This window comes from Misgurnus anguillicaudatus, chromosome 13 (genome assembly GCF_027580225.2).
Source record: "Misgurnus anguillicaudatus chromosome 13, ASM2758022v2, whole genome shotgun sequence".
In the NCBI taxonomy this organism is placed as follows: Eukaryota; Metazoa; Chordata; class Actinopteri; order Cypriniformes; family Cobitidae; genus Misgurnus; species Misgurnus anguillicaudatus.
Window position 1 is genome coordinate 2,200,514 of NC_073349.2, and position 23,412 is coordinate 2,223,925.

The 23,412-nt window shown below is 39.2% G+C and overlaps 1 protein-coding gene across 1 annotated transcript; it reads right to left on the reverse strand.

Annotated features, from left to right (window-relative positions):
- Positions 1–4,465: 4,465 nt before the first annotated feature.
- On the reverse strand, positions 4,466–21,872 carry ndnf (neuron-derived neurotrophic factor). Its single transcript, XM_055188951.2, has 4 exons — positions 21,542–21,872; positions 13,986–14,174; positions 10,234–10,358; positions 4,466–6,627 (listed from the first exon to the last, which is right to left on the reverse strand). Exons 2-4 carry the CDS (start codon positions 14,171–14,173, stop codon positions 5,216–5,218), a joined length of 1,725 nt encoding a protein of 574 aa, XP_055044926.2. The 5' UTR covers position 14,174; positions 21,542–21,872; the 3' UTR covers positions 4,466–5,215.
- Positions 21,873–23,412: the final 1,540 nt, after the last annotated feature.

Sequence of the window (23,412 nt, forward strand, 5' to 3'; positions counted from 1 at the left end):
GGAAATTCATATTGGTTTAGAATGACATAAATGAGTCATTGTAAAAGGATCCAAAGCAATTCATCATAACTTTCAGTAAACGACACTGCTGTCAATAACAACCAATCATCCAAACTGATATCATTTTCTTTGACCCAAACAGAGGTTGATCCTAACGGAGTACCGCTAATAAAAAAAGAAAACTGTTCTCTCTTTCACTCCTCTGGTTTTACACAAATATTTTCTGTGTAGACAAACTTCATATTGGCAGTCTACGCAACATATTTCTTAAAAAACACATCTGAAAACGTTATATTTAAAGATCTCTTCAACTACTGTCCACACCTGAATGCTATTTCTGGCCTCTCCTGTTAATATTACTATAAACACTTGTTTGATTTTTGCCTCTTTTCCACCAAGGCAGTTGAAGTGCTGGTTTACAGCCAGAGCCTGATTTCAAACCAGTTCTTTCTTTTTCGACACCCAAAACCAGGAAAAGTGCTTCTTAGGTATAGCATCAAAACATTGCTGTGATCTAGAATTAAGAACCGATTGCATCTGGATTACTTTGATAAGATATGTTCTGTAAATATGGCATGTTCTTTCTCGATTGCAACCTCTGTTTAAATAATGTTTATACAATGTAGATTTGCAAAGCCATGACCATTAATAATAATGCAACATCCAACATTGTCGATGGTGTGTTTGTGTTTGGCACTTCCGCAGTAATGTTGCTGGGAAAGATGAGACGTATGACGTGACGCAAGTGCTCTGTTGTGGCTCTCTAGCGCATAGAAAGCCAGACTGGTTCTTAGAAGGCTTGCAAGTCAAACCAACTATGAACTATGAACCAGCAAAAGCACTAGCCCTGAACTAGCACCTGGTTCTTGCTGGTGGAAAGGGGACATTAGTCAACCCCCCCGCTGGTTCCTGAAGGCCAACAGGACGGGAAGCGTTGATACAGTCACAGAGAATGAGGAGGGTGGGTATAAAATAGTCCTGAGAGACAGAGATTACATTGAAGATAAAGCGTGAGAAAATGACTGCCATCTGATGAAGGACAACAGAGACATCAGACCACCCCTTATGTGGGTCTACCAAAGACTCTTCTTATTCATTGGATTGTTTTTTTTTTTCAGGAGGAAGGATTAATATATTACATAATCTCTTAAAATACTATTTTTTTATATATAAAACAGTTTTTATATATATGTATATATATAAACAGTTCAGTCTTATTCTCACACAAAAATATAAACTGAATTAAGAAGACTTCTAAACATCTCTCCTTTTCCATGGAAGGTCATGTGGATTTCGGATGTCACAAGGATGAATGTGTTTAGGTGAACTAATCCTTTAAAAATGATGTTTTATGACATGTAAAAAGGCTGTAAAAACCTTTTTGGTTCTAAATGGAACCAAATGTACATGTGTGTACTGTATGAAGAACCTTGACTTACCTTTTATGATATACAGACATCATTAGGAACAGCCATACTTTCATCCAGAGAAGACCTTGGAGCAATCTGCCAAACTAGCAGAAAGGGCCCAGATTTCTGTCTCCTTTTGTGTGTAAGTGAAATAGTTATGAACCACATTAAACCACACTACCGTGGGTTTGGAGGGTGGTTGCTGGAAGTTTTTGATTCATGTGAGAAGATCTTTAGGTACCGCACAGATGGTCTGACCTCAGAGGAACTGCCAGGACTGTGGTTTGTGAGGAGATCTTTTGAAGGTAACAGGGTTTTTGGCTCCTCACAAACAGGATCACACACAAGTGTCATAAACTGAGTTTGTCTGCGGATGGTGAGTGAGTGTGCATATGTGAGTACGAGATCTAAGATACCTGACCGTCTTTCTTTGCCAACTATCTTAAAAAGTGCCACCGAGTTCTAAGGAACTGGGACGCAAGCCATGCGTATGCATGCACGCACATACACACCAAACATCAGATAAAATCTGAACTGGGTACGCAGTTAAAAGCTGAAATCCGTCAGCTTGAGATGCAGCTCCTGTCTCTATAGATTCATTAACTGTTTTCTCTGGCTGTATGTCTTGCACTCCTCTCTCTAACAAACACATTTCTCTTCTTTTATATAGTCCCTAGAGAACAGCCGCCCAGTATGAGATGTTTATTCTGTGTATTTAAGTGTTTTCTTCTTTTACGACACCAATGCGAATTGCTTTTACAGGGAGAAGACCTGTTTTGATTGTGCAGTTATCATCTTACTCTGAATAAAAGACACACTAAGGTACATTAAGGTAAGTCTCTATTAGGCTGCCTACCTAGACTGCATTTTAAGAAATAATAGGCTTTTTCACTATACAAAGGCTTAAAATCTATATACTGTATAGCTCAGTGGTAAAGCATTTTGTTAGCAGTCATGGGTTCCTACCCAGGAAAAACCTTGTAATGCACTGTAAGTCCCCTTGGATAAAAGCATCTGCCAAATGCAAAATATGTTTGCATGACTAAATTATAAAGTATTATAGTACTGGATGTATACTTTATCGGTAAGATAAATTTAAAATGCACTGCGTATAGCCACGTGAAAAGTCTAAAGGAATCACTATGATAAATATGCTTTTTTCTAGTTGCCTATACTTAAGTATAAAAAAATCACTTAAGTTGAGTTAAAATAAATGTATTCAATATGCTATTAAAGGATTACTCCACTTTCATAAAAAATTCTAATAATTTATTCACCCCTATGTCATCTAAGATTTTTATGTCTTTCTTTGTTCAGTCGAGAAGAAATTACGTTTTTTGAGAAAAACATTCGAGGATTTTTCTCAATTTAGTGGACCTCAACAGTTTAAAGTTTCAATGCAGCTTCAAAGGTCTCTAAACGATCCCAACAGTGACATAAGGGTCTTATCTAGCCAAACCATACTCATTTTCGCCTTTTTAACCACAACTTCTCATCTTGCACTAGCCGTGTGATGCGCCAGCGTGATCTTACGTATTACATAATGACGTTGAAAGGTCACGCATGACGTATGCAAAACTACCACTCCAGCGTTTACAAGTGTGGAGAAAGAGAACCGTTCTGACGATGTTGTATGTGAAATTATATTAATTAGCCATTTAAATGGCGCAGCCCTTTTTGAGTGGGGGTGTGTGTAAAGGTGATGTACACCTTCACATTAATATAACTCATTATATTTTGGTCTTGTTGTACAGATACTTTTTTACAGAAGTATCTGTAGGTGAAAATATAAATCTTCTGTAGCAAATAAATAAATAAATACATATATACATACATACATAAATAAATAAATAAAATGCACTATAGTATAATTTTTAATACATAAAATTATCAAAAAACTGAGGTTGGTGTTAGTTTGCTGTGAGATTTGCTGCATACTCTTGTCACAAATGAATAAATTACAGTTACTGCATTATTATTACTGCTAAAAGGTTTTGAAATATGAAAACTACATTCTTAGACCTTTCCAACAATATATAGTTTGTCCTGATAGATTAACATTTACATGAAAAATATTGTAAACTTAGGTGTCCTGCTCACGGGACAGCGCCAGTTAAATACATTCTGAAATATATGTAAATATATGAAGGTTAAAACTAAATATTTCAAATTCAAAATATATTTAATTAGACTTTACAAAATATATTTAATTATGCTTTACTTTCTACAAAATGTATTTAGCATATATTTAAAACATATTTTTTGCCAGAGAATTTTTTTTTTGCCGTATGGGTATGTGCGTGGCACATAAAGTCGCTGCTCACAGAGAGAGTTTCAAATCATTTAAGAGTTTTGAGTTCTCTTATGATGCGGCTTTAGAAGATAACTATATTGTAGGCAGTAGACAGCATGGCAGTTGTCTAGAGTTGAAAAAAATACATCTGAACTAAATCCAAATTCCCTTGATCCCAGGTCAAACATTAGAAGAGACCTTCATCTAATGCTTGACCTGGGATCAAGGGAATTTGGGTTTATTAAAAACACATTCACTCTCCAACTGACCCTCTTAATGCGAGCTTAGCACACACGCAAAGTGTAGTGAAAAGTAGTTTCATACATACAGTATATTATAAAAGAAGAGTGCTCTTTAGATTTTGACAAGGGGATGAGATTACTAGCTAAATGAGAAACACACTTAAACAGTAAAAATAATGAAATCTACTGTAATGAAAGCATCTCTTAATGTCACAATATAACTTTGATGTTGCATCATACTACTTGATGTATACGTATACATTCATCCACTATTTGAATTTTGATTTTGCGCTGCCTATGTAACGGTACATCATGCAAACTGTCAGGTAATCATTGGCAGCGCTTTAAAAAGATCAGTGAGAGGTCAAGGTTAAAAGTAGTTGAACTTAAAGCGTTGCATTAAACGCTTCACCTGCATTAACTTCATAAAACATACTTTAACATTCATATTAAAAATATACAAACATGGCTATCGTCCTGCCTCCTTGTCATCCTGGCATAGAAACACAGCACCGCTGGGATTACAGATGTTTATATTTAGTGTTTTATGTACATGAATATTGGCAGAGAAAATCTGTACATGTGACACACAGATGATGAAACACGTTTACAAACACCAGATTCACAAACTGAAGTTATACATACACACACTGACAGTGGGGAAATGCTTCAGCAATGTCAACGTTCATATAGATTTAAAAGACTTTTTAATCACTAATAATAACAAAAATAACAGTTAAAAAAATAAAACATTGAGAAGTATGAAATAATTTAAATCCTCTAAACCATGTTTCGAATACAAGGTGGGAGAGGGGAAAGGAAGAGTCTTGGCGCTACCTCTGCAATGGCTGCCATAAGAACAAAGAAGTACAAACCGACAAACAAACGGTGCATGCAGTGGCCAAAAGAGAACCGCAACTCCTCCAAACTCCTATATCCATGGCACTGAGGATGCAGGATAGAGACTCTTAACGTAGCAACAGCGACGGCACCCCCTGAGAACAAACCTTCAGGTGCCTAAGGTGGCCTGAGAGCGCCAGACTCGATTCGGTAATGTAAACATAAATACAGAGGTTGATATCTCACTCTACAGGCAGTTCAATAACCGCGACACATGCGTCGTTAGCGTTAGCATTGTGCGCAAGTAGTCAGTCTGCAAAATTCTCCTTAGTAGAATATCACTTCAAGTTAAATAAACTTCTTTTTTCTCATTTTATATATATAATATATTTACTTCTGTGCAGAGTCTGTATGTCTGAGTCTCTGTTTTTTTAACAGTACTTCCTTGTTTTCACCAGTTTGCTCTGATACTTGACTGAGTGACCGCTGTGTCCCACCACATAAACATCCAGGAGGTAGCTCTTTCCTGCCTCGAGGCCTGTTATGGTCTCGGTGGTGACGGCCTTCTGCAGGTTGGCACTGTGGAAGTACTTGCAAAGTACCTTTTCGGACTTGCTACGGCTCTCCGGTCCTGCGCACTGGTTCTGCTCGCGGCGTCGCTGCTCCTCGCCGTAACTTTCGGCGACTTCTCGCCGGTAAACGCAGTATTTGTTTCGGTCCTGCGTGCCAAGCCAAGCCACCGTGACAGATGAACAGGTACGCAACTTATCGAAAGCCTTGATGCGGGTATCCTCGGGTAAAGTGGGGAAGGGCTGCTTTCCCCCAGCACGAGTGCTTGCCAGCACTTTCAAAGTGGAAGCACCCCTTCGAGAACCACGAAGACGAATCAGGTACTTGGCTTTGGGTTTGCCCCGAAGTTGAAACTGACCGACGCCCTCTACGTTCTGTGAAAGAACAAGCTTCCCGTCGCGGCGCACCTGAACCTGAACCGCATCCAGACAGGCATGCACGAAGAGCGTCACGCGCTGGTGAGAAGAGACCGGAGCGAAACGAAGAAATTTGCTGCCTTTTCTCTTAACGAAGACATCTGTGACTTTTCCGTCCTTGAGCTCCATGGTCTTCTGCTTGGCTTCTTCTTTAGTGCGAGCAAACGTGCCCACAAACGCAGTGCTCATGTTGGTGACCGTGTTGACGGCGAACACGTCAAAGTAGTACTGCGTGTCTGGCTTTAGGTCTGAAACTGTAAAAATATTCTTGTTGCCAATGCAGATTTTCTGTATGTCTGAAACTTTGGGCTTGGGGATATACGTGCGGCTCAATTTGCTGCTCAAAGCTCTGTTAGTGGTGAGGGAACGATCCTTACTGAAATCATTCTCAGATGGGATGAAACCAAAATGAGCAAAGTCAAAAGGGCTGAAGTCCCTCCCGGGTTTTGGAGCGGCCATGAAAGTATCATCCACGTTCATCTTGGCCTCCGCCGCACATAAGCTCTTGAAGTTGTGCTCCTTGTTAATAACTACACAGTACTGGATCGGCTGGCCCATTACAGAGCCAGTGGGAGTGGGCTTCCAGGCTAGCGTGACGGTGGTACGACCCAGTGCGGTTACATCGACCCTGGGGTCGTAAGGCAGCTCTGGGTATGGCTGGTCGGACTCGGGAGTTGTGGTCGCGTAAATCTTGAAGTTGCTGTCCTTTTCAGTAGAGACGATTTCCAGCTGGTACAAGCCCGAAGGGGAGCTGGTGGCGATGAATGACTCGACATCATTTCCTTTGTAGGTGAAAAGCTCGGTCCCTTCACTGGTTGTGACCTGCTGTTTCTGCTGCTCTAATGGTTCTGGCTCACCTGAGGCACACAAAGAGTCACAAAATTAGTCCTTGAAAACCAGACACAGAATATTGGAAGATCATAGAAGTTTGCGTACCACAGAACAAACCACAAACATCAAAGCAAGGCCCATTCTGTTACAATGGCATGGTGCTATTTAGAGATGCACATTTTGAATGATGAATTGTTTAAACCACATGCAAACACAAGCAGCAACTGTCGAACAAAAAGATGTTCACATTAAAACTCTCTCTAAAAGTTAATGAGTGAGACATTTAACATTAACTTCCACATAATGACGCATTTCCCTCACTACCCGAAATCCTATCATCTTGCTGTTTACGTTCCGCTACTTCCTCCCCACTTACCAATTAGCACCAGTGGAAAAAGAAGATGCAATTTCCATTTTAATGGAAAAGAGCATTGTTTAATGTTTTGAAGTCATTCTGAGCTACCTCGCCATGTGGATGGTCAGAGCCACTCGCCTGCTGACCGCTGTGTTTTCTATCCAAACAGCTCCGCAGCTCAGAGGGCGACTTTCACTTCGCTTTTCCCGGGAACCCTGAGCTACACAGAGATCCCTTGTGGCTTCACTGTCCCTATATTTTCCTTTCCAAGCCTTCTCACTTCAGCTGAGCAAGAAAACATAATATTATGTCTGCCAGCTAAAGAATTAAATGAATAGAGTTGGACTCAAAGACCGACTCCCAGTGGATGTATTCCGCAAACATGGGAAAAGACTTGGACTGTACAGTATGTACAGCCTATGTTTACTGTAACCACTGTTCCATAAGACAACAAAAACCTTTCATGAGTTTTTACTTTGTAGTTTAGTGATCATCCAACAAAAGTGTTATTAAGGTTGTGTTTTATGAAGTATCGTTAATTTTATATCTCTGACTTATCCTTGCATATCTGAGTTCAGTTTTAGACTACTGAAACTGAGACAATTGTCATGATTTCTGTGATCGTGGCTCTTCATTGGTGGTCCTATGTCGTACAGTGAAAGAGGTTCAACGACAACCGTTTTCCCGGTCTTGCATCCAAAGATAGCCTACGATAGTTTTCTGACAGTGTCAGAAATTCAGCATGATCACCGCACAGTGTGTTTGCTGCTACGACTTGTGTACTGATATTTGTTTACCACGAGCGCATGCTGTTGACGTTGCGTTAACGTGTGACGCAGCCGCCGAAGCGTTCGTGTCCTTATCGTACAGTCTACATGCCTGTCGTTCCGGAGTTTAAACGATACATGTCGCACAGTGTGATAAGGTAATGATCTTATAGGAGTGCAAAAATCTTGCAGTGTATTTTGGGCTTAAGAGGTACACTTTAAAGAATAAAGGTGTTTGAAAGGTTCCATTTAGTCAAAGTTTTTTAAAGAACCATTTCTTATATACCTTTTTATAATCTGAAGAACCTTTTTTTCACCACCAATTTATTTTTGTGAACCATAGAGGTTCTTCAGGTGAAACCATTCAGCCCGAAATGTTTCTTCTATGGCATCGTGAAGCACGTGTGAGTTATTCATTTCTATCATATGATGATAATGTATTTGTTTTTCAAGCCCTCCGGATCCTAAAGTGGCTAGCCAAAGCGTGTGGGTTCTTACATTGTATATGTTGTAAAACACCAAGACCTTTTGAGTAAAAAGCTTCATTACTATAAGAATGAATGATGAGAGTCTCTGCGTTTCATCAGCCAAGACAGCTGTACTGGGCCACAAACAAGGAGGAAGAGGAAAGCTCAGCGCCTGGGAGTCATTATAACGCGGAGAGTCAAAGATGATCAGAGAAGTTTGTCGTCTCTCAGGGAGACACTCATGTCTTTATGCGAGCTCACACATGGACATGTTCAATGCACGCGCTCCTGACATGGAGGCTTCTTATCTGTTCTTTTGTTTTGCCCTATACCTTCAGTTTCACATACACACAGTGTCAAACGCAAAGCTATTTTTTTAATTTTAAGATACTGTCCAGATTGACTGTGAGAGATGATAGGAGAGTGATGAAGAGAATAAAGATAAAAGAATTTGGGAAAGGACAAGAGAGCAAGCAAAAATCTTGCTTTGTAGACAAAAGGCGGTCACAATTTTCTTCGGCTTGAGATGCACACATGAGGGCTTTTCACACTTGAAATAATTAAACCTGGGTTATTCTAAATCCTGGGTTATCTGTTTCATACTGTTCACACTAAACAAAAGTTTAAGAGATAACCCTGACGATTCACACTGTGCATTCCTAAACACTAGGTTAACGTTTTAATTTGCGTATTTGCTGTGTCAACAGTCTTGATTGGATAAAAAGTCAATTACTGTTTTAATTAAAATATCGTTTTGAATATCCACTTGACTCGCTCTTCCACATCTGTGACAAAACAGTTCGCAACGTTAATCTTTCTTGGCTGTTTTAAGCCTCCTGGGATGTCTTTTTAATTTTTTTTCAAATTCAGAGCAGGGTTCAATAACCTTGGGTTAATTTCAGGGATAACCCCGCTTCTAAATTATAAGTGTGAACCGCTCCTTAACCCAGGGTTAAAAGCAAGGTTTAGAACGAAAAGATAACCCGGTGTTGAGGGCAGTGTGAAAAGCCTAATGGGTTCTTACAAAAATTAAAATCGAATAAATTATAAATACTTTAATACACTTTGGTGTTTCATTGTTGTTGTTGTTGTTGTTGTTGTTGTTGTTTTGTATAGCTTTTGGGTCTGCAGGTGTCAGGTGCAGTCCATCAGGACACCAGGTGTGGTTACATTGAGCTCAAATTCACACATGCTCACAATCATAAATTGACGCAAATGGAGCTTATGATGGAATATACTGGAAAACACTGACCAGACACGCTTCACAGTACTTCACAGAAAACACATATTTACCTGTGCATCTGTTTATTTTTTCAAATGACTCTCACGTTATTTTTGTATAAAACTTTCCAAGCAGACATCTGTAGGGCATTCATTTTGACCGATATTTTTGTTAAATCAGTATAGTAACAACATGAGGGGAACTCAAATGCTTGTCTACTAACCAAACAGGCAATTGCTTTTCAAGACAGCATCTTCACTAAAATGAAAATTTGGCATGTTTACAATAAGCCTTAAAATACACAGCAGACATAAAGGGAAAAGGTAGCTTTCATACTAAATTTGAGCTATTATTGTAATGCTTTTCAGTAAATAAATTGAAATTAATGTGTTATTAATTTTCTTTAACCAAATTTGTTGCAATGCATTCTGGGACTGATGTCTGTCTTAATGAAGGATAACTATTACAGTACGAATTGCGCATTTGCCTTTTAAGTATGTCTCTTATGCATTCAAATGTTGCCTACAGGTCATAAAGTGCTAAAATGATCATTGCGGTTACAGTTTAGTCTAAATGTAAATGGTATTCCTAATTCTTTGTGATGATTCCTCATCATCTAATCAGCCTTAATCCTTAACTGAAATGAGATACCACTGTCTGTGTTAATCCTCAAACTGTATTGAATAGCACTGAGTGATGCTCTCTTGTTTCCGCAGATCTCAGATCAGTTTTTCTAATAATAGGTTAGAGTGTGGACATGGAAAACAGGTCTTAAATTACTGCCCAGTTGCAACATTGATCGGGAGATTTAATTCGGATACCTGATCCTTCTCCGCTGCGGTCCTCTGGGAGCTCCTGCAATGTCAATCTCCACTCGAGCGGAGCGTCACAAGGTGTCACCGTCACCAATAGCGGAGTGTTGTCTTCCTCCACCACAAAAAAGTACCTGTGAGAGCGAGGTAAGAAACGGCCTGTGAGTTAGCGTGTGCACAGCAGTATAATGAAAACAGCAGAAATGATGCAGGAAATTGAACCTGACTCATTGCATGTTGTGTACCAGATGTGCTGTTCACTTAGATTAAATCGCTTTTGATGTTTGTGTGAAAACTAACCATCTGTATTTATTTTCTATTACTGAATTAGACTAATACAAATCCTTTGTGCATGTGGGCTCAACAAAGCGTATCGCAACATTTAAGACTGACGTTTTAGCGAGGTTTCGCTGATTTAGCTTTTGCCTTTGAAAGGATATATTATAACCCATCCCACGACACATACTTAAAGGATCCGGCCTTACACAGTCTGCTACTGAAATAGGACCACATTCCCTAAACACAACGCTGTAAATGTTAGCTTTGCTGTCTCTGCAACTTCATTATTGTTTTTTTAACTGGGTTAGCTGTGACACACATGGGAGATGTCTTTAACATTCGCAATATATATTCGCAATGCATTATGAGGCCCCACTGCTTAGTGCAGTATGCACTAAAAACTGCCAATTATTTTTAATTAAAAAGTATGTGAAACTGAACAATGCAAAATCAACAATAAGCATCTCATGCAAGCCATGTCTTCATCACCATGATCGTATGTGCATTTTGAAGTATCGCATCAAAAACAAGTGATGAAAATGCCAATTTAGAATAAAAATCCCTCAATTCGCAAAAAAACTTTATTCGCTTGCTTGAGGTGGTTTTTGACTTATGCGAAAAAGAGTAAATGCCAATAATGGGAGATGGAAACGCATAAAACCCACGTGACTGATCAGCTGATGTTGTCTTTACCATATATGGGGCTTAAAGTCGTCGCAATGTCCTTGCTGCTCGTGCATGCATCAACAATGCACTGCAAAAATAATATTTTTAAGAAAATATGTTCTTAGTATTTTTGTCTTGTTTTTAGTAAAAATATAAAAAAATTCTTAAATTAAGATGCTTTTTCTTGATGAGCAAAACGACTTAAGAAACCTCGACTTACCCCTATTGGCAGATGTTTTTGCTTGTTTTATGCACAAAACCACTTAAATTTGACATTTTTGGTCTAAAAACTAGACTTAATTTATTGGGTCGTTTTGCTCATCAAAAAAAGCATCTTAATTTAAAATTTTGTAAATATTTTTGCTGAAAACAAGACAAAAATACTAAGAACATATTTTCTTGAAAAATCTTTTTTTTTTCTTTTTTGCAGTGTTCTGCATTTCTTCTTCTTTGCACAGTATTCAGTTTGGCAATTACAAGCTGCCCTGCTAATAAATGAATAACCAATCGTGACTACTTGCAGTCCTGTCTCCATTTTCCAAGCGTCCCCATGTTTTGTTTACTGTTGGTTATTAGGTTACCTGTTGGTTATTAGGTTATAAAGATTCACCCAGCTACAGAAGTAGCATGATCTTATTAGTGTCTTCACACAAATGTGTACAAGGTAACCATGCCATATCATCCCAGACTTATGGTTATTTCAGACTGATCTCATGGAAAGTCGTGTTATAGTCATAAAATTTTAATTCATTTATTCGTGTCCATGGCACAAATTTCAGCTTTTTTTCGTACCTTGAGCATGAATGTATTTTTCGTGCAAATTTCAAAAAAAATTGTTTTTCGTGTCATTTTATGTATTGTTTTCTCATTGTTTTTTTTTTCCTATTTTCTTACCATTGTCTCTTGGGGTTGGGGTTAGAATTTTGAACATCCCAACCCAAACCCCAACTCTAACCCAAAGTCCGGGTGAGAATAGTTATAAAAGCTGTAGAAAAACATGTAGAAACCAATACATAAAAGTACATCCTAACCCAAACCCCAAATCTAATCCCAATTCCAAGCGACAATGATTTAAAAATAGAAAAAAAATGAGAAAACAATACATAAAATGACACGACAAAGAAAGTCGTGCCACTGACACGAGATTTAAACCACCAAATTTGTGCTGAGTGACAGTCGTGCTCAAGGCACAAAAAAGCTGAATTTCGTGCCATGGACACGAATAAATTAATCAAATTTTTGTGACTATAACATGACTTTCTGTGTGATCATGTTGGGTTATTTTGCATATTTTTGACAGCTCTGATCTGAAAAACAATATGTTAATAATATTTTTGGTTCATTTGTCTAACGGAATAGCTTCGTGTTGAGTGCAATGCATTATTGGATTTAGTATGCCAGTGAAGTGTGCTCTGTTTTGGCAAATGCAGCAGGTCATTCTGTGCATACATAGTATACACTTCCAAAATAGCACATGTAGTTGTATGGCATTCTGAACATATGACCTTCTGTTGATACCCATTCAGAGCGGTGACAACTTTCGGCACTATGTTCTGCAAAATGATTATGATAAATGTAGACTTGATGCCCATGTAATCAGCTCTGTTAGCACACACCGCAGTTCATTAGCAGGACATGACATTGATGGAATCATTGGCCAAGACATCAAACGAGAAACAGGGAGATAAATTATTGCTCCCAAGCTTTTTTGAAATGCGAAGAGCTCAGCATGTGAACATCTGTGGTATGTATGTTCCGATTAATTTATCCATGATCCTTAGTAAAAATAACCCATAGCCTTTTCCTAAGACCTTGCATGTGGTGGAGCTTGATGGACGTGGTAAAAGCGGTAAGTTTCCTTCTATCAGAAAGCACCTGCTACTCAGCGAACTCCTTCATCAAACACAACGCACGCTGATTTCCCAGCAACTCATTCATAATGAATGTCTTACTCTCATCTGATGCACCAATAGATTCCACATAAAGACATCTGCGATAAACTAAAGAAACTAAATGTAATAATAACAGGAACATTTCCAGTTTTAGCCTACTACAAACAATGAGCTAACTTGAAGGTTTGAAAATATTGTAGTGTAATTCTCTGTTGCACTGACTGGTTGCAGTACAGAGATGTGATCGGGTTGATTTGATTTGGCTGAACTAAGTTTGGCTTTTCTGTACTGGATTAATATGTGCTGGGGTGGGTTAGGCTGAGCTGCAACCTGTTTGATCTTTTTCTTTTGATACTAGATATATGTTTGTATCAGCCCATTCTCATGATTTGCATATAAATGGCACGCAGTGTGAAAAGTTGTCCAATACATATGCCAAATTCCAATTTTGCGTGCATATGATACGCCATTACTTCCCGTACGTTTCTTTTTTTTACCATTATGATTTGAGTTTGGGTTTAAAACAACTTTTTCTTACATAAAATAACATCCTAACCCAAACCTCAATTCTAACTGCAACTCCAAGCAAGCATGGTTTAAAAGTAGATAAAAACATGGAGAAGCCTATATATTAAATGACATTCTAAACTGAAAAAAAGTGACAATGGTTTATAAAAAATATACCAATATATAAAACGACACAAAAAGATGGACTGGCGTATCATATGCATGCAAAATTGGAATTACTTCTTACAGGAAAACATATACATAAATAGTTTTATCATTTGTATAATAGTTTTATTGCTAGTTTTTATGACCAAAAATTGTGAAAGTATCTAGAACTGCTGAATGACCATGTGCGACTTCGCAATCTTTGTGTGCGAGTGTGTGTCCATTTATTTATTGTGTGTTGCATGACTCCACCTTTTTGGGGTATCCCTGAACAGGTATCCACTGATCTCAGCTCCATCGGGCATAAAAGAAGAGTCGTGAAACGTTGCTTTATCTCTGATCTGCATCTGAAAGAGACCCTCATCACGTGTGGGCAGTTTCTGTCCCATCACCCCCAGGACCAGCAACATCAAGCCATAACATCCAAACATCTGCCTCATCCTGCAAACAAAAGAGATCATCACAAATCAATACCTAGATACAGTACATCTGTGATGGAGCAGAATACGAAGAGTTAGTAAATGAGACCCGTTTAAAATCTTCCAAACTTTTTTTAATTACGAAAGATTGTGAAGTAGATAAACAAAAACGTCATATTTCTGGCAACATCAGCACAACAAACAAAACAAATGAAAATAAGCCATTTGAAATGAATCAACACACCGCATCTTTAATGTTCTGGTGCTGTTTTACCTCAAGAGGCGGCACAGCTGGGTTAAAGAGGTAAAAGACGAGTGTACTGCAGTTCATACTGCTCACAAACAACCTTCAGACTACTCGTGAGTACATCCAGTCGTGACACACGCACACACACAGATGTGCTGAGATTGCTCTCTGGATTGGATACACAAATTCTCATCACAGTTTGAATTTATATTTACAGTGTCTTATGGTACATAACATGTCTGGTTGATGTTAAACACTTGTTTACTGTTCACAGATCATCTCTTTCTCAATCCTTAACATTTGATTACGAACAATCAGGATCACAATGGTGTGTTTAGTTTGTATAGTCATAAACTGTTTATTGTTATAGAGAATAAAGCCTTTTATGTTTACAGTTTGTTGCCCGGTTTGCCACAAATCCAAATTTGTAAACAGATCTTTAGAATAGATGTAGATACCCATACAAGAGCAACAACAAGTAGTTTGATGTTAAACTATACTAGACTGATTTACTGAATTGCCTTTGATGAACTGAGTTAGGTTTTGCTAGATTAGAATTCGGATTAGGCTGGAATTAACCGGGATGCTGACATGCTGAGCTGGATTAAGTCTTGTTTATATTTGACGCGTCCCCAAGAGCACATGGCAAAAATTACGTTGGCGCAATGTGGGCGGTCGTGCTCGTTGGGTGCACCAGACCTCCTTTTGCGTAGAGGTGTTCACGACAATTTTTGTCACTGCATGCCAAAATACAACATTTAATGTTTACATGAGTTTAAACGCATGACGTCACATCTTTTGACCTTCTTTAAAGGGCACCTGTTGTCCGATTCACGATTTTACATTTCCTTTGGGGTGTAAGTGTGTTTTAGTACTGGGTGTGCCTCATTAAGTCTTGAAAAGTGAAGCCGCTGGCTCTTTGATCGCCCCCTGGTGGCTGGCTGCAGTACAAGTCTTAAACCCCGCCCTCTCCATTCAAACGAATGGGACTCTGCTCTAAATAATAAAATTATTTACACTACCAAAAGATGGTTTTGGTCCTTTCAAGTTATCACGCTGATAAATGTTCAAGTATTCATTTTTGTGATAAGTTTCATTTTAGCTAGTAATTTGATGCTATAGAAACGGGGCGTGTCGTTATGATTGGTGTGGTTGAATTGGTCGCGCGAGCATTTGGGCGGAAGTTTGATACCGCAGCTTCGCCTCTGGCTCTATGGACGATTCCTTCTGCGCATGCCTTGGCTTCAAACTGACGTTTTCACGTAACATGGCGGTGACCATGGTCTGACATTTTTGGCTTCAATTCATTACAATGGATGGAGGCGACGTCGCGTCGTCCATCTTTTTTTACAGTCTATGATTAGTACATGTAAACGATATGCAAAAGGTACAAATCCCAAAGTAAACGATGACGCAAGTTATTGTCTCCAACGTAAATCTCTTTTCTTGAACTAAAACAAACACACGGATTGTATGCAACAGTTCACTTCCATGGATTGGTGATGTAGACAAAACCGACATTATCATAATTCCTCCCACTTTGGACACAGTCTGTAAATTAACGCCTGTTTGCATTACATTGTGAACGAATCTTTCAAACATGGTAAGGTGCGTCACATTTCCGGCTGAGGCCAATGACAAAGTACAGATTAGCTGGCCAATCAGGGACACAGAGCTTTTCAAATCGATGAGTTTTGTACAAAATCAGTGCATTTGAGTAAAGCAGTATATCTGGAGGTACAAAATTGTATTATACAAAATTTAGCAATGAAATAGGTGCCCATTAACCGCTCCTGTTCCTGACCCGTGTAGGCCAGAAGAGGTACTGCATGCATCCAATGCCTACCTACACGTTCGAGTCAAATGAAGTAGGCTGCGCGTTCGACAAAATTAACTATTTGTTCGGTTTTACGCTGAGCTGAACTTGGTTTAGTCCAGCTGGGTGCTGGGTTTAACTATACTGTAGGTGGAATTTAGTGCAGCTGTGTTGGGTTGAGTCCGACTGTGCCGGATTTGGCTGAACAGATATCACATGATCTCCTCCTCCTATTGATTCAGTCTCATTGATTGAAGTCAAAGCTCAATCCCCTCTGATATAATCAGGCTAATGATGGCAGATTAAAGTGATACTCCACTGTCATTAACTCCAAGTGAGAGTCTGTCCTTTTAATGACCTCTCCAGTCATCCCTCCTCCCACTTTAGCCTTTATTCCCCACTTTACTTCACCTCCTTCACTCGCTCTCATGGCCTGCTCTCTCTTTTCTTTCCCCCACTTTCATCCATTGTTTATTTCATTCAGATGCTCTCCTCTTCTCATTCTTTTAAAGTTGCACACTCTCCTCCCTCCTTTAGGCTTGGGCTTTTCACTTGAGCCACTCACACAATCTACTTAACTGCATTTGCACACAAACCAAGGCTCTTATCATGCATTGCATTTCCTCTCGTCTGTCTCTAAGAGAGTACTGCTTATTTCTCCTAACTTCAGACTGTGTAATAGGACACTCTGACACATTCACTCTTAAACGTTCCTCTTGTACAGCGCAAAATATGCATATGACTGTATATGTCTGATTATAGGGGAACTGCTTTTAATCCTGGCACTGTAGACACTGAAACAGTTATCCGAACTAAATGTGTCGGATAAGCCCGCGACCGAGTTTAAGAGTGCTTTCTTTCTTAGGTCAGCTTTTTGATAAAGACCCAGGCCTGTTTGACATCAGAGATCGATTAGTTTGGCGGCAGAATCAAACTTGAATTTGGACCAACAAATTAAACAGAGTGTGAAACAGCCTTACAGATGTACCAAACCTCCACTGCAGGGCTATTGGATGAGTGCAGACCTGTGAAGACCAATAAGCCAGATTAACTGCTAGTGGAGATCACGGATCTGCAGTCTAGTCATCCAGAAAATTACAATTCCGTGTTTAGCGGAGGTCTTTGAACTGAATTGCAAACACAAATTAACTAAATGTGTAGATGGTCGCTGCCTGGAATAAGAGATACAGCATGTGTGGAATTCAATCCTAATAATGAAGAAAGGGAGGACACATACAAATGTGGATTTCCTCTTCAACTCTATCAGGTTTTATAGATGCAGTTGCGTTTCCCGAAGCAGAAAGGGTTCTTCTCTGTCTAAAATAAAACTTCAAAACAAAGGCCCATCTGGAACAAATGAAAGCTAATGTTTAATTAGAGCTGGGAAGAACGTCTGATCGTAATTTGGGGAAAGGATAATTTGAAGGCAGAGTCGGCCGCAATGGTGCCAACTTTGTTTTTTGGCTTTTTTCTGTATTTATTTGTTTTTCCAAATGTGCTTGTGACAGAAACAAGTTTTTCCGGGTTCTGAGTTACTTATGAACAGTTTACAAAACCGAGACTTCACGATTCAAATCTTGAAGTGGTTTCGGGAGAAAGTGTGTTGTGGGAAGGTCGGAGAGTCAAGTTCATAATGTTAAACAGCTTAAACCCTTTAAACGCGGAAAAGATGTTTGAATTACCATCCTCAAAATGTTCCTAATCACTTCACGTGCAAGTTAAATGGCAACAAACTTAAATGCAGTGTTGTTTTTCAACAGTTCTAAGTCGTGTACCTCTTTTAACCTCCTTGATTGTCGTTTGTGATCTAAAGAGCCATTTAAAGATAATTCTGCAAAACGAATGGATTAAGTTAATCTTTTGACAGGTGTTTCAAAAGCAACAATGTTTGGCTACGGTCCACTGTGAATAGCACAATTTCCCTGTATTGCAATTCATCTAATTATATCCCTCGAGAGATAAATGTCATTCACTTTAGTAATCGCTTTATTCAAATCAGAAAAAGCCATTCATCTCGTTTGGGAATCCAAAGACTTCAAACAACAGCGAGTTAAAGTGAATGATGAACAGTTACAAGCAGATAAATACCTTGCCGATCAGCGAATGATTCAATAGATCAATAGCCTGATTAATTGGCACTGGAACTGTTAACATGAGGTAAGTAACAAGCTCAGTCTGCTTATTCGCACACATATGAGTAACACATGTATGTTGCACGAAGAGCGACGTTACTGACAGGGTGAAAACACACATTTCAACAGAGCAGCTACCACCTGTCAATCAAACCACAGCATTCTGGGCCACAGACAGCCGAGAGCCATCATTACCGTGCTAACCTGTGTGCGGGTGTCATGACTTTCTCGCTTGCTTTGACATGACAAACTCACACACATACTGCTCTCCCACCACCGATCAGCTCATCCCACATCTATGACATCTGTAACCTCTAAACTTAGTGGACCTCGGTGAAATATGGTGGACCTCAATGCCTCCTCTTAAATTAAATCATTTTACAATATAGTGGTGGTTAAACAGATTCAGTGAATTAACAGTGAATTCTTCTGCTTCTCCACAAAAATATTTTGTGTCTCTTGTGACAGGGTGGGACAGCAGTCAATCTAAGTGGACAAGTGCCACCCTGGCACTTATGTAGCCTCACCACTGCTCTGAACCTAAATTTAAGTCGGATTCCATCCTATGAGTTCCTCGCGGCCCTGTCATGCACACACACACCAAGCAAACTCTAAAATGTCAAAGAAAGAGAAAAGGAACCAACAACAGTACGGGATGGAGACAATATTAGATTTATTTAGAAAAGGGAGTGGATGGTTGGACAGTCTTTCCTGACAGCGGTTCTGGTGCCCTAATAAGACAAGCTGATGTGGCGCCTTTCTGTGACTCCTAAAAAATGTTGTTGACACGTCTCTGGAAGAGTTATTTTCCATGAGACCGCAATGTGTCCTTTTCACCATTGCCATTATGATGTCATAGATGTGGGATGAGCATTTTAAAGCTAAGGTACTTGACATGTGCTGCATTCTTGTGCCAAACCAGAAGCGTCCTGGTGCTCTCGGGCAGCCAAATGGTACAATGACTAATTGGTAGAGAAGAGGTTTTAGTAAGATCGAGTGGACACTTGTCTGTCTCCTTATTGCTTACTTTGGAACGCAGAACAGCTTTTGTCAAATGTCTAAATGCAATTTCAAGATCACTGACGAAGGCAAAGAGATCTAGATTGCGTAATCTGGAATCATATCAAATGAGCTCACTGTAGTGTCCAAAACGAGATGTGTCCTCACATATGTACTTATCAGAGTGCTCCCAATTAGTACTACGTCCAGGAATGTTGATAAGCGGCTAAGTTGAGGGTGCGGGGACCACAGTCTGCACAAGCCACACAAACACTCCATTGAGGAAGGGGGGGAGGATTAGCTCTGACTGATGTTCACATCATTGCTGTCTTTGTAAGAAGAATGAGAGATCTCACAGATAATCACAAATCTAAGGGACAATTTGTCACTCTCGTCCCACCCATATGAGCATATCAAGAGCAAGGCCAAAAACAGGCATGCTGGGAAATAGAGCGGCCACTCTGCTGTTTACCTACCAAGCATGCGTGAGGAAAAAATTGCAATGAATCTCAACCTAGCTGCTTTGGGAATTAACCAATATGGAAATAAGCAACGGGGGGTCGAAAAGCTGCGATTAAATCCCTGGTTCTCCTCAACAGGACATGACACACGGTCACGTCAGAACCCACAAAGACGAGCGCGGGGACGACTGTATCTCCGTATCGGACTGTCACTCCGTCGGACACACAAATGGCTATTGCAACAGTGGCGGAATTCTTTCGTTGCCAGAGTTTTCATATGCTAATGAGGGTTTAGATACGCTATGCAACACAGACCTTCCCGTTCTTAGACTTTTGTTCCCGTTTTATTCTTCTCCAGAGAGGATGGGAGGCAGTGCAGCTTGGCCTCACCGCTAAATACAGTTATTCAAATTCCTTCATTCTGAGTCTGCCTTTCATTATGTCTCCCAGCCCAGAGAAAAATATCACTCTCACCAGGAGCCACATCAGGTAGTCTGCCATACACAACTATAGTTTGTTGTTTGTCAGTGATAGACAGATAATCCTCACTGGAGAGATTAAAATTTTCATACATCTTACTATTCATTTAAAATGGGGAATGCAAATGGGACCAAACTCTCTTTACCTCAGATGGGTAATTGACAAGAAATTTTAAGTAGCTTGGCATTGCTTAACTTTATCAGGATTTCTACCATTTTAGTTATATATGCAATTTTATGATGTATATTAATATTAAATAATTTATAAAAAAATGTTTATATTTTAATAATCTGTGAAACAGCTAAAAAGTTTTGACATATCAAAATATTTAAACTAAGACACCATTTAGTGGAATTCAGACTTGGGTTCACCCAGACCACGAATGATATACAACATAAATTGATTGTGATGAGCTTATTTTTCATATCTACTGACTCCAATGTGAGTTATAAATGCTGGGTAAGAACTTTAAAATTGTATATCCCATTACGCATTCTTATTTTAATCTAGATGTTCTTATTAATAATGTCAACAGAATATTTCCTAGTAAACACTAGAATTATGTAATAAATGCTTGACAACTAGCCTACTAAATCTTTCAGAACAAGGAAAATTTGGGTACGTAGATGTTGCAGGTGCGTTTACGCGTGTATATTTGGAAAACCAAATATTTAAAGATAAACCTTCACGTGTTTTCTTTCACCCATGAGCGAAGGCAGCAACAATTAACATTTGACTGAATTAAAGGGGCGCGGACAAATTTTGATGAATTGCGTCTGGCGGATCCGAGCGCATGGGAACCGCGTCTCCAAACACAATGTCCAGCGCTCGCTAAACTTCGCTCCAAACGTCTCACGAAGAGCACCGTACACTTTATCTGAGATCCAGACGAGCTGCAGGAGAACATTAAACGAGTCTGCGAGCTCAGGCTTGATGGAGAGGTGTTTGAAAGCTGTGGAGTTTGTAAACCGCAAAAGCCCGTCCCCCGTGTTTTGGCAAGAGGTTCAAAGAGTGTCTTTCTCTATTCGGAGAGTCCCGCTGCTTTTTCCCCATGACTGCATAAGTTTTAAAAACTCTTTTATGAGGCATGAAAGCATTTCGGAAATGCAAAGACAGGTACATCTGAGCAATGTCTGAAAGGAGTGGAAATGCTCCTTGGGAGGTATTTAAACGCATCTTGAAAATAATAAATAATACAAATAATAATCAAACCATAGATGAAAAAAACATAGATTTGATGTGAAAGCTCCTTACCTTATTCTTCAGTGTAAAATCCCGCCAGAAACAAAGTTTGTATTGATGGAAATTGTATTATTGGCTGCGTTCTTAAATTCTTTTAGTTGTCTTCCAGTAACACAATTTTTTAACTAAAATTGCATGAACGCAAACTATATAAGACAGGTAAAGACTGTCCGTGGATCAGCTGGTGTAAAGTTGTTTCATCAGGTGCTGGTAGAATCCTTCATTCGCATCCGAGAGTTTCTGTCGCGTCCTAAAGTTGTCGCGTATCCTCCTCACGCGTATTCGTTCTCGTGTATAGAGTTTGAGACTGAAGCGCGAGTCAGACTGCTGTGAAGTCTCTCTCTCTCTCTCTCTCTCTCTGTATGTGGAGTGTTTCTAACACTCTCTTCCTCTCTCTGAAGACCAGCCCACTCATCTCACTGTCCCAACCAAACATATATCATTAAACAAAAGTAAAATGGATATATATGACCTGTGCACACCATCAAATATATAGTTATTAATCCTAATAAGAAGATGATGCACTGAATATTATTTTGTTTTTACACATTGTTCATAAATTGTACTTGATTATTATAAAATGCTCATTGTATGTTTGTGGCATCCTTGAATAATGTGTTAGCACTGAAAGTCACGTAGTTTAGTCTATATTGCTTGTTCGACTGTTTGGAATGCAGTGTCACAAGTGCACATCATTCAGAGAAGACCAACATTTATTTATGCCATAAATAAATACAAACACTTTCACTTAACAATGAATAGCCAACAGGCTGCCATAGTAGGCATATGTCTGGTCAAAAATACTAGGAGTGTTCAAATTAATTTTGAATTAACCATAAAACATAATCAAAGAATCATACATTCTAATCTTTACACTGAAGTTCCTATGTTTTTTTTTTCCTCTTTACAATTTGAGTTCATCCAGTAGTATCATATTTTTTATTTTTAAAGGATTTTAGTGACCTTCAGCACCAGTTAAAAATCTCACACTTGTTAGCTTTAAGATACACTGTGCTGCCTATAAAAGATATCTAAGCAGACACCTCTCTGAATTTTAAGATATAACCAAATCCTAGAAAGGCCCGATTGAGTCATTGTTTTGTTGTTTCTGGATTTCCACACTGATGATGCTTTACTATGAGCACACCTGTCTCTCATCTGGCAGTCACGCATCTCCTGAAAGCTGTTTTCTGAAGAGTTCAGAGTAAAAAAAAGTCTCACGCTGCACTTGTCTTGTCTTCCCTGCCCTCTTTTTGTACTTACATTATTTGCGCACTGGAATAGCTCACGATGACCAACAGACACGCAATCCTGGAGTTTGTTTGAAAAGCACAGGCACAGTTTGTTTTCTTTTGTTGGGCTGTTTACAACGGGTCATTCTCCCCATCGCCGTTTCTATAACCCACATACACTGAAGGTGTGAAGGGAGGTTATAACCGGGGGAAGTAAATATTTATGAAAGATAACAGCGGTTTGAACAAATGCTGTCAGTGATGAATGGTCATTTATGACAGAACGAGGGTCTGAGGGCTTCATTCAAAGGCATGAGAACATGAACCCTCATCTAATGTCCTTCACACAATGTGAGACCATTGGCCCTTGGAAAGGGTGTGTCATTGTGAATAAATTAGGCTTAGTTATTTTGGAAATGCTCACACCAAGTGACAAAATGATCTGTGTTGGGATTTGTCTTTGAATGAGTGTAGGAGCTCTGTTACGTATGATTACTCACTGATGTTATAGTGTATTGTTAAAGTGCAATATGGCCATCTAGTGGTTTGTCGCTTTTGCTAGAGAGTTTGCTTAAACCATCATGTCCTGCAAGAGACCCAGTTAAAAAAACAAGAACTAACTTAAGTTAAATTATATTTTAATATTATGTT

Excerpts from the sequence above, each read along its gene's own strand:
- ndnf (XM_055188951.2), bottom strand. The coding sequence starts at position 14,173 with ATGAGGCAGATGTTTGGATGTTATGGCTTGATGTTGCTGGTCCTGGGG. Across the intron at positions 10,359-13,985 it reads TTCAGGGATACCCCAAAAAG|GTACTTTTTTGTGGTGGAGG; the intron begins GTGGAGTCATGC and ends TCGCTCTCACAG. Across the intron at positions 6,628-10,233 it reads CCGCAGCGGAGAAGGATCAG|GTGAGCCAGAACCATTAGAG; the intron begins GTATCCGAATTA and ends TGTGTGCCTCAG.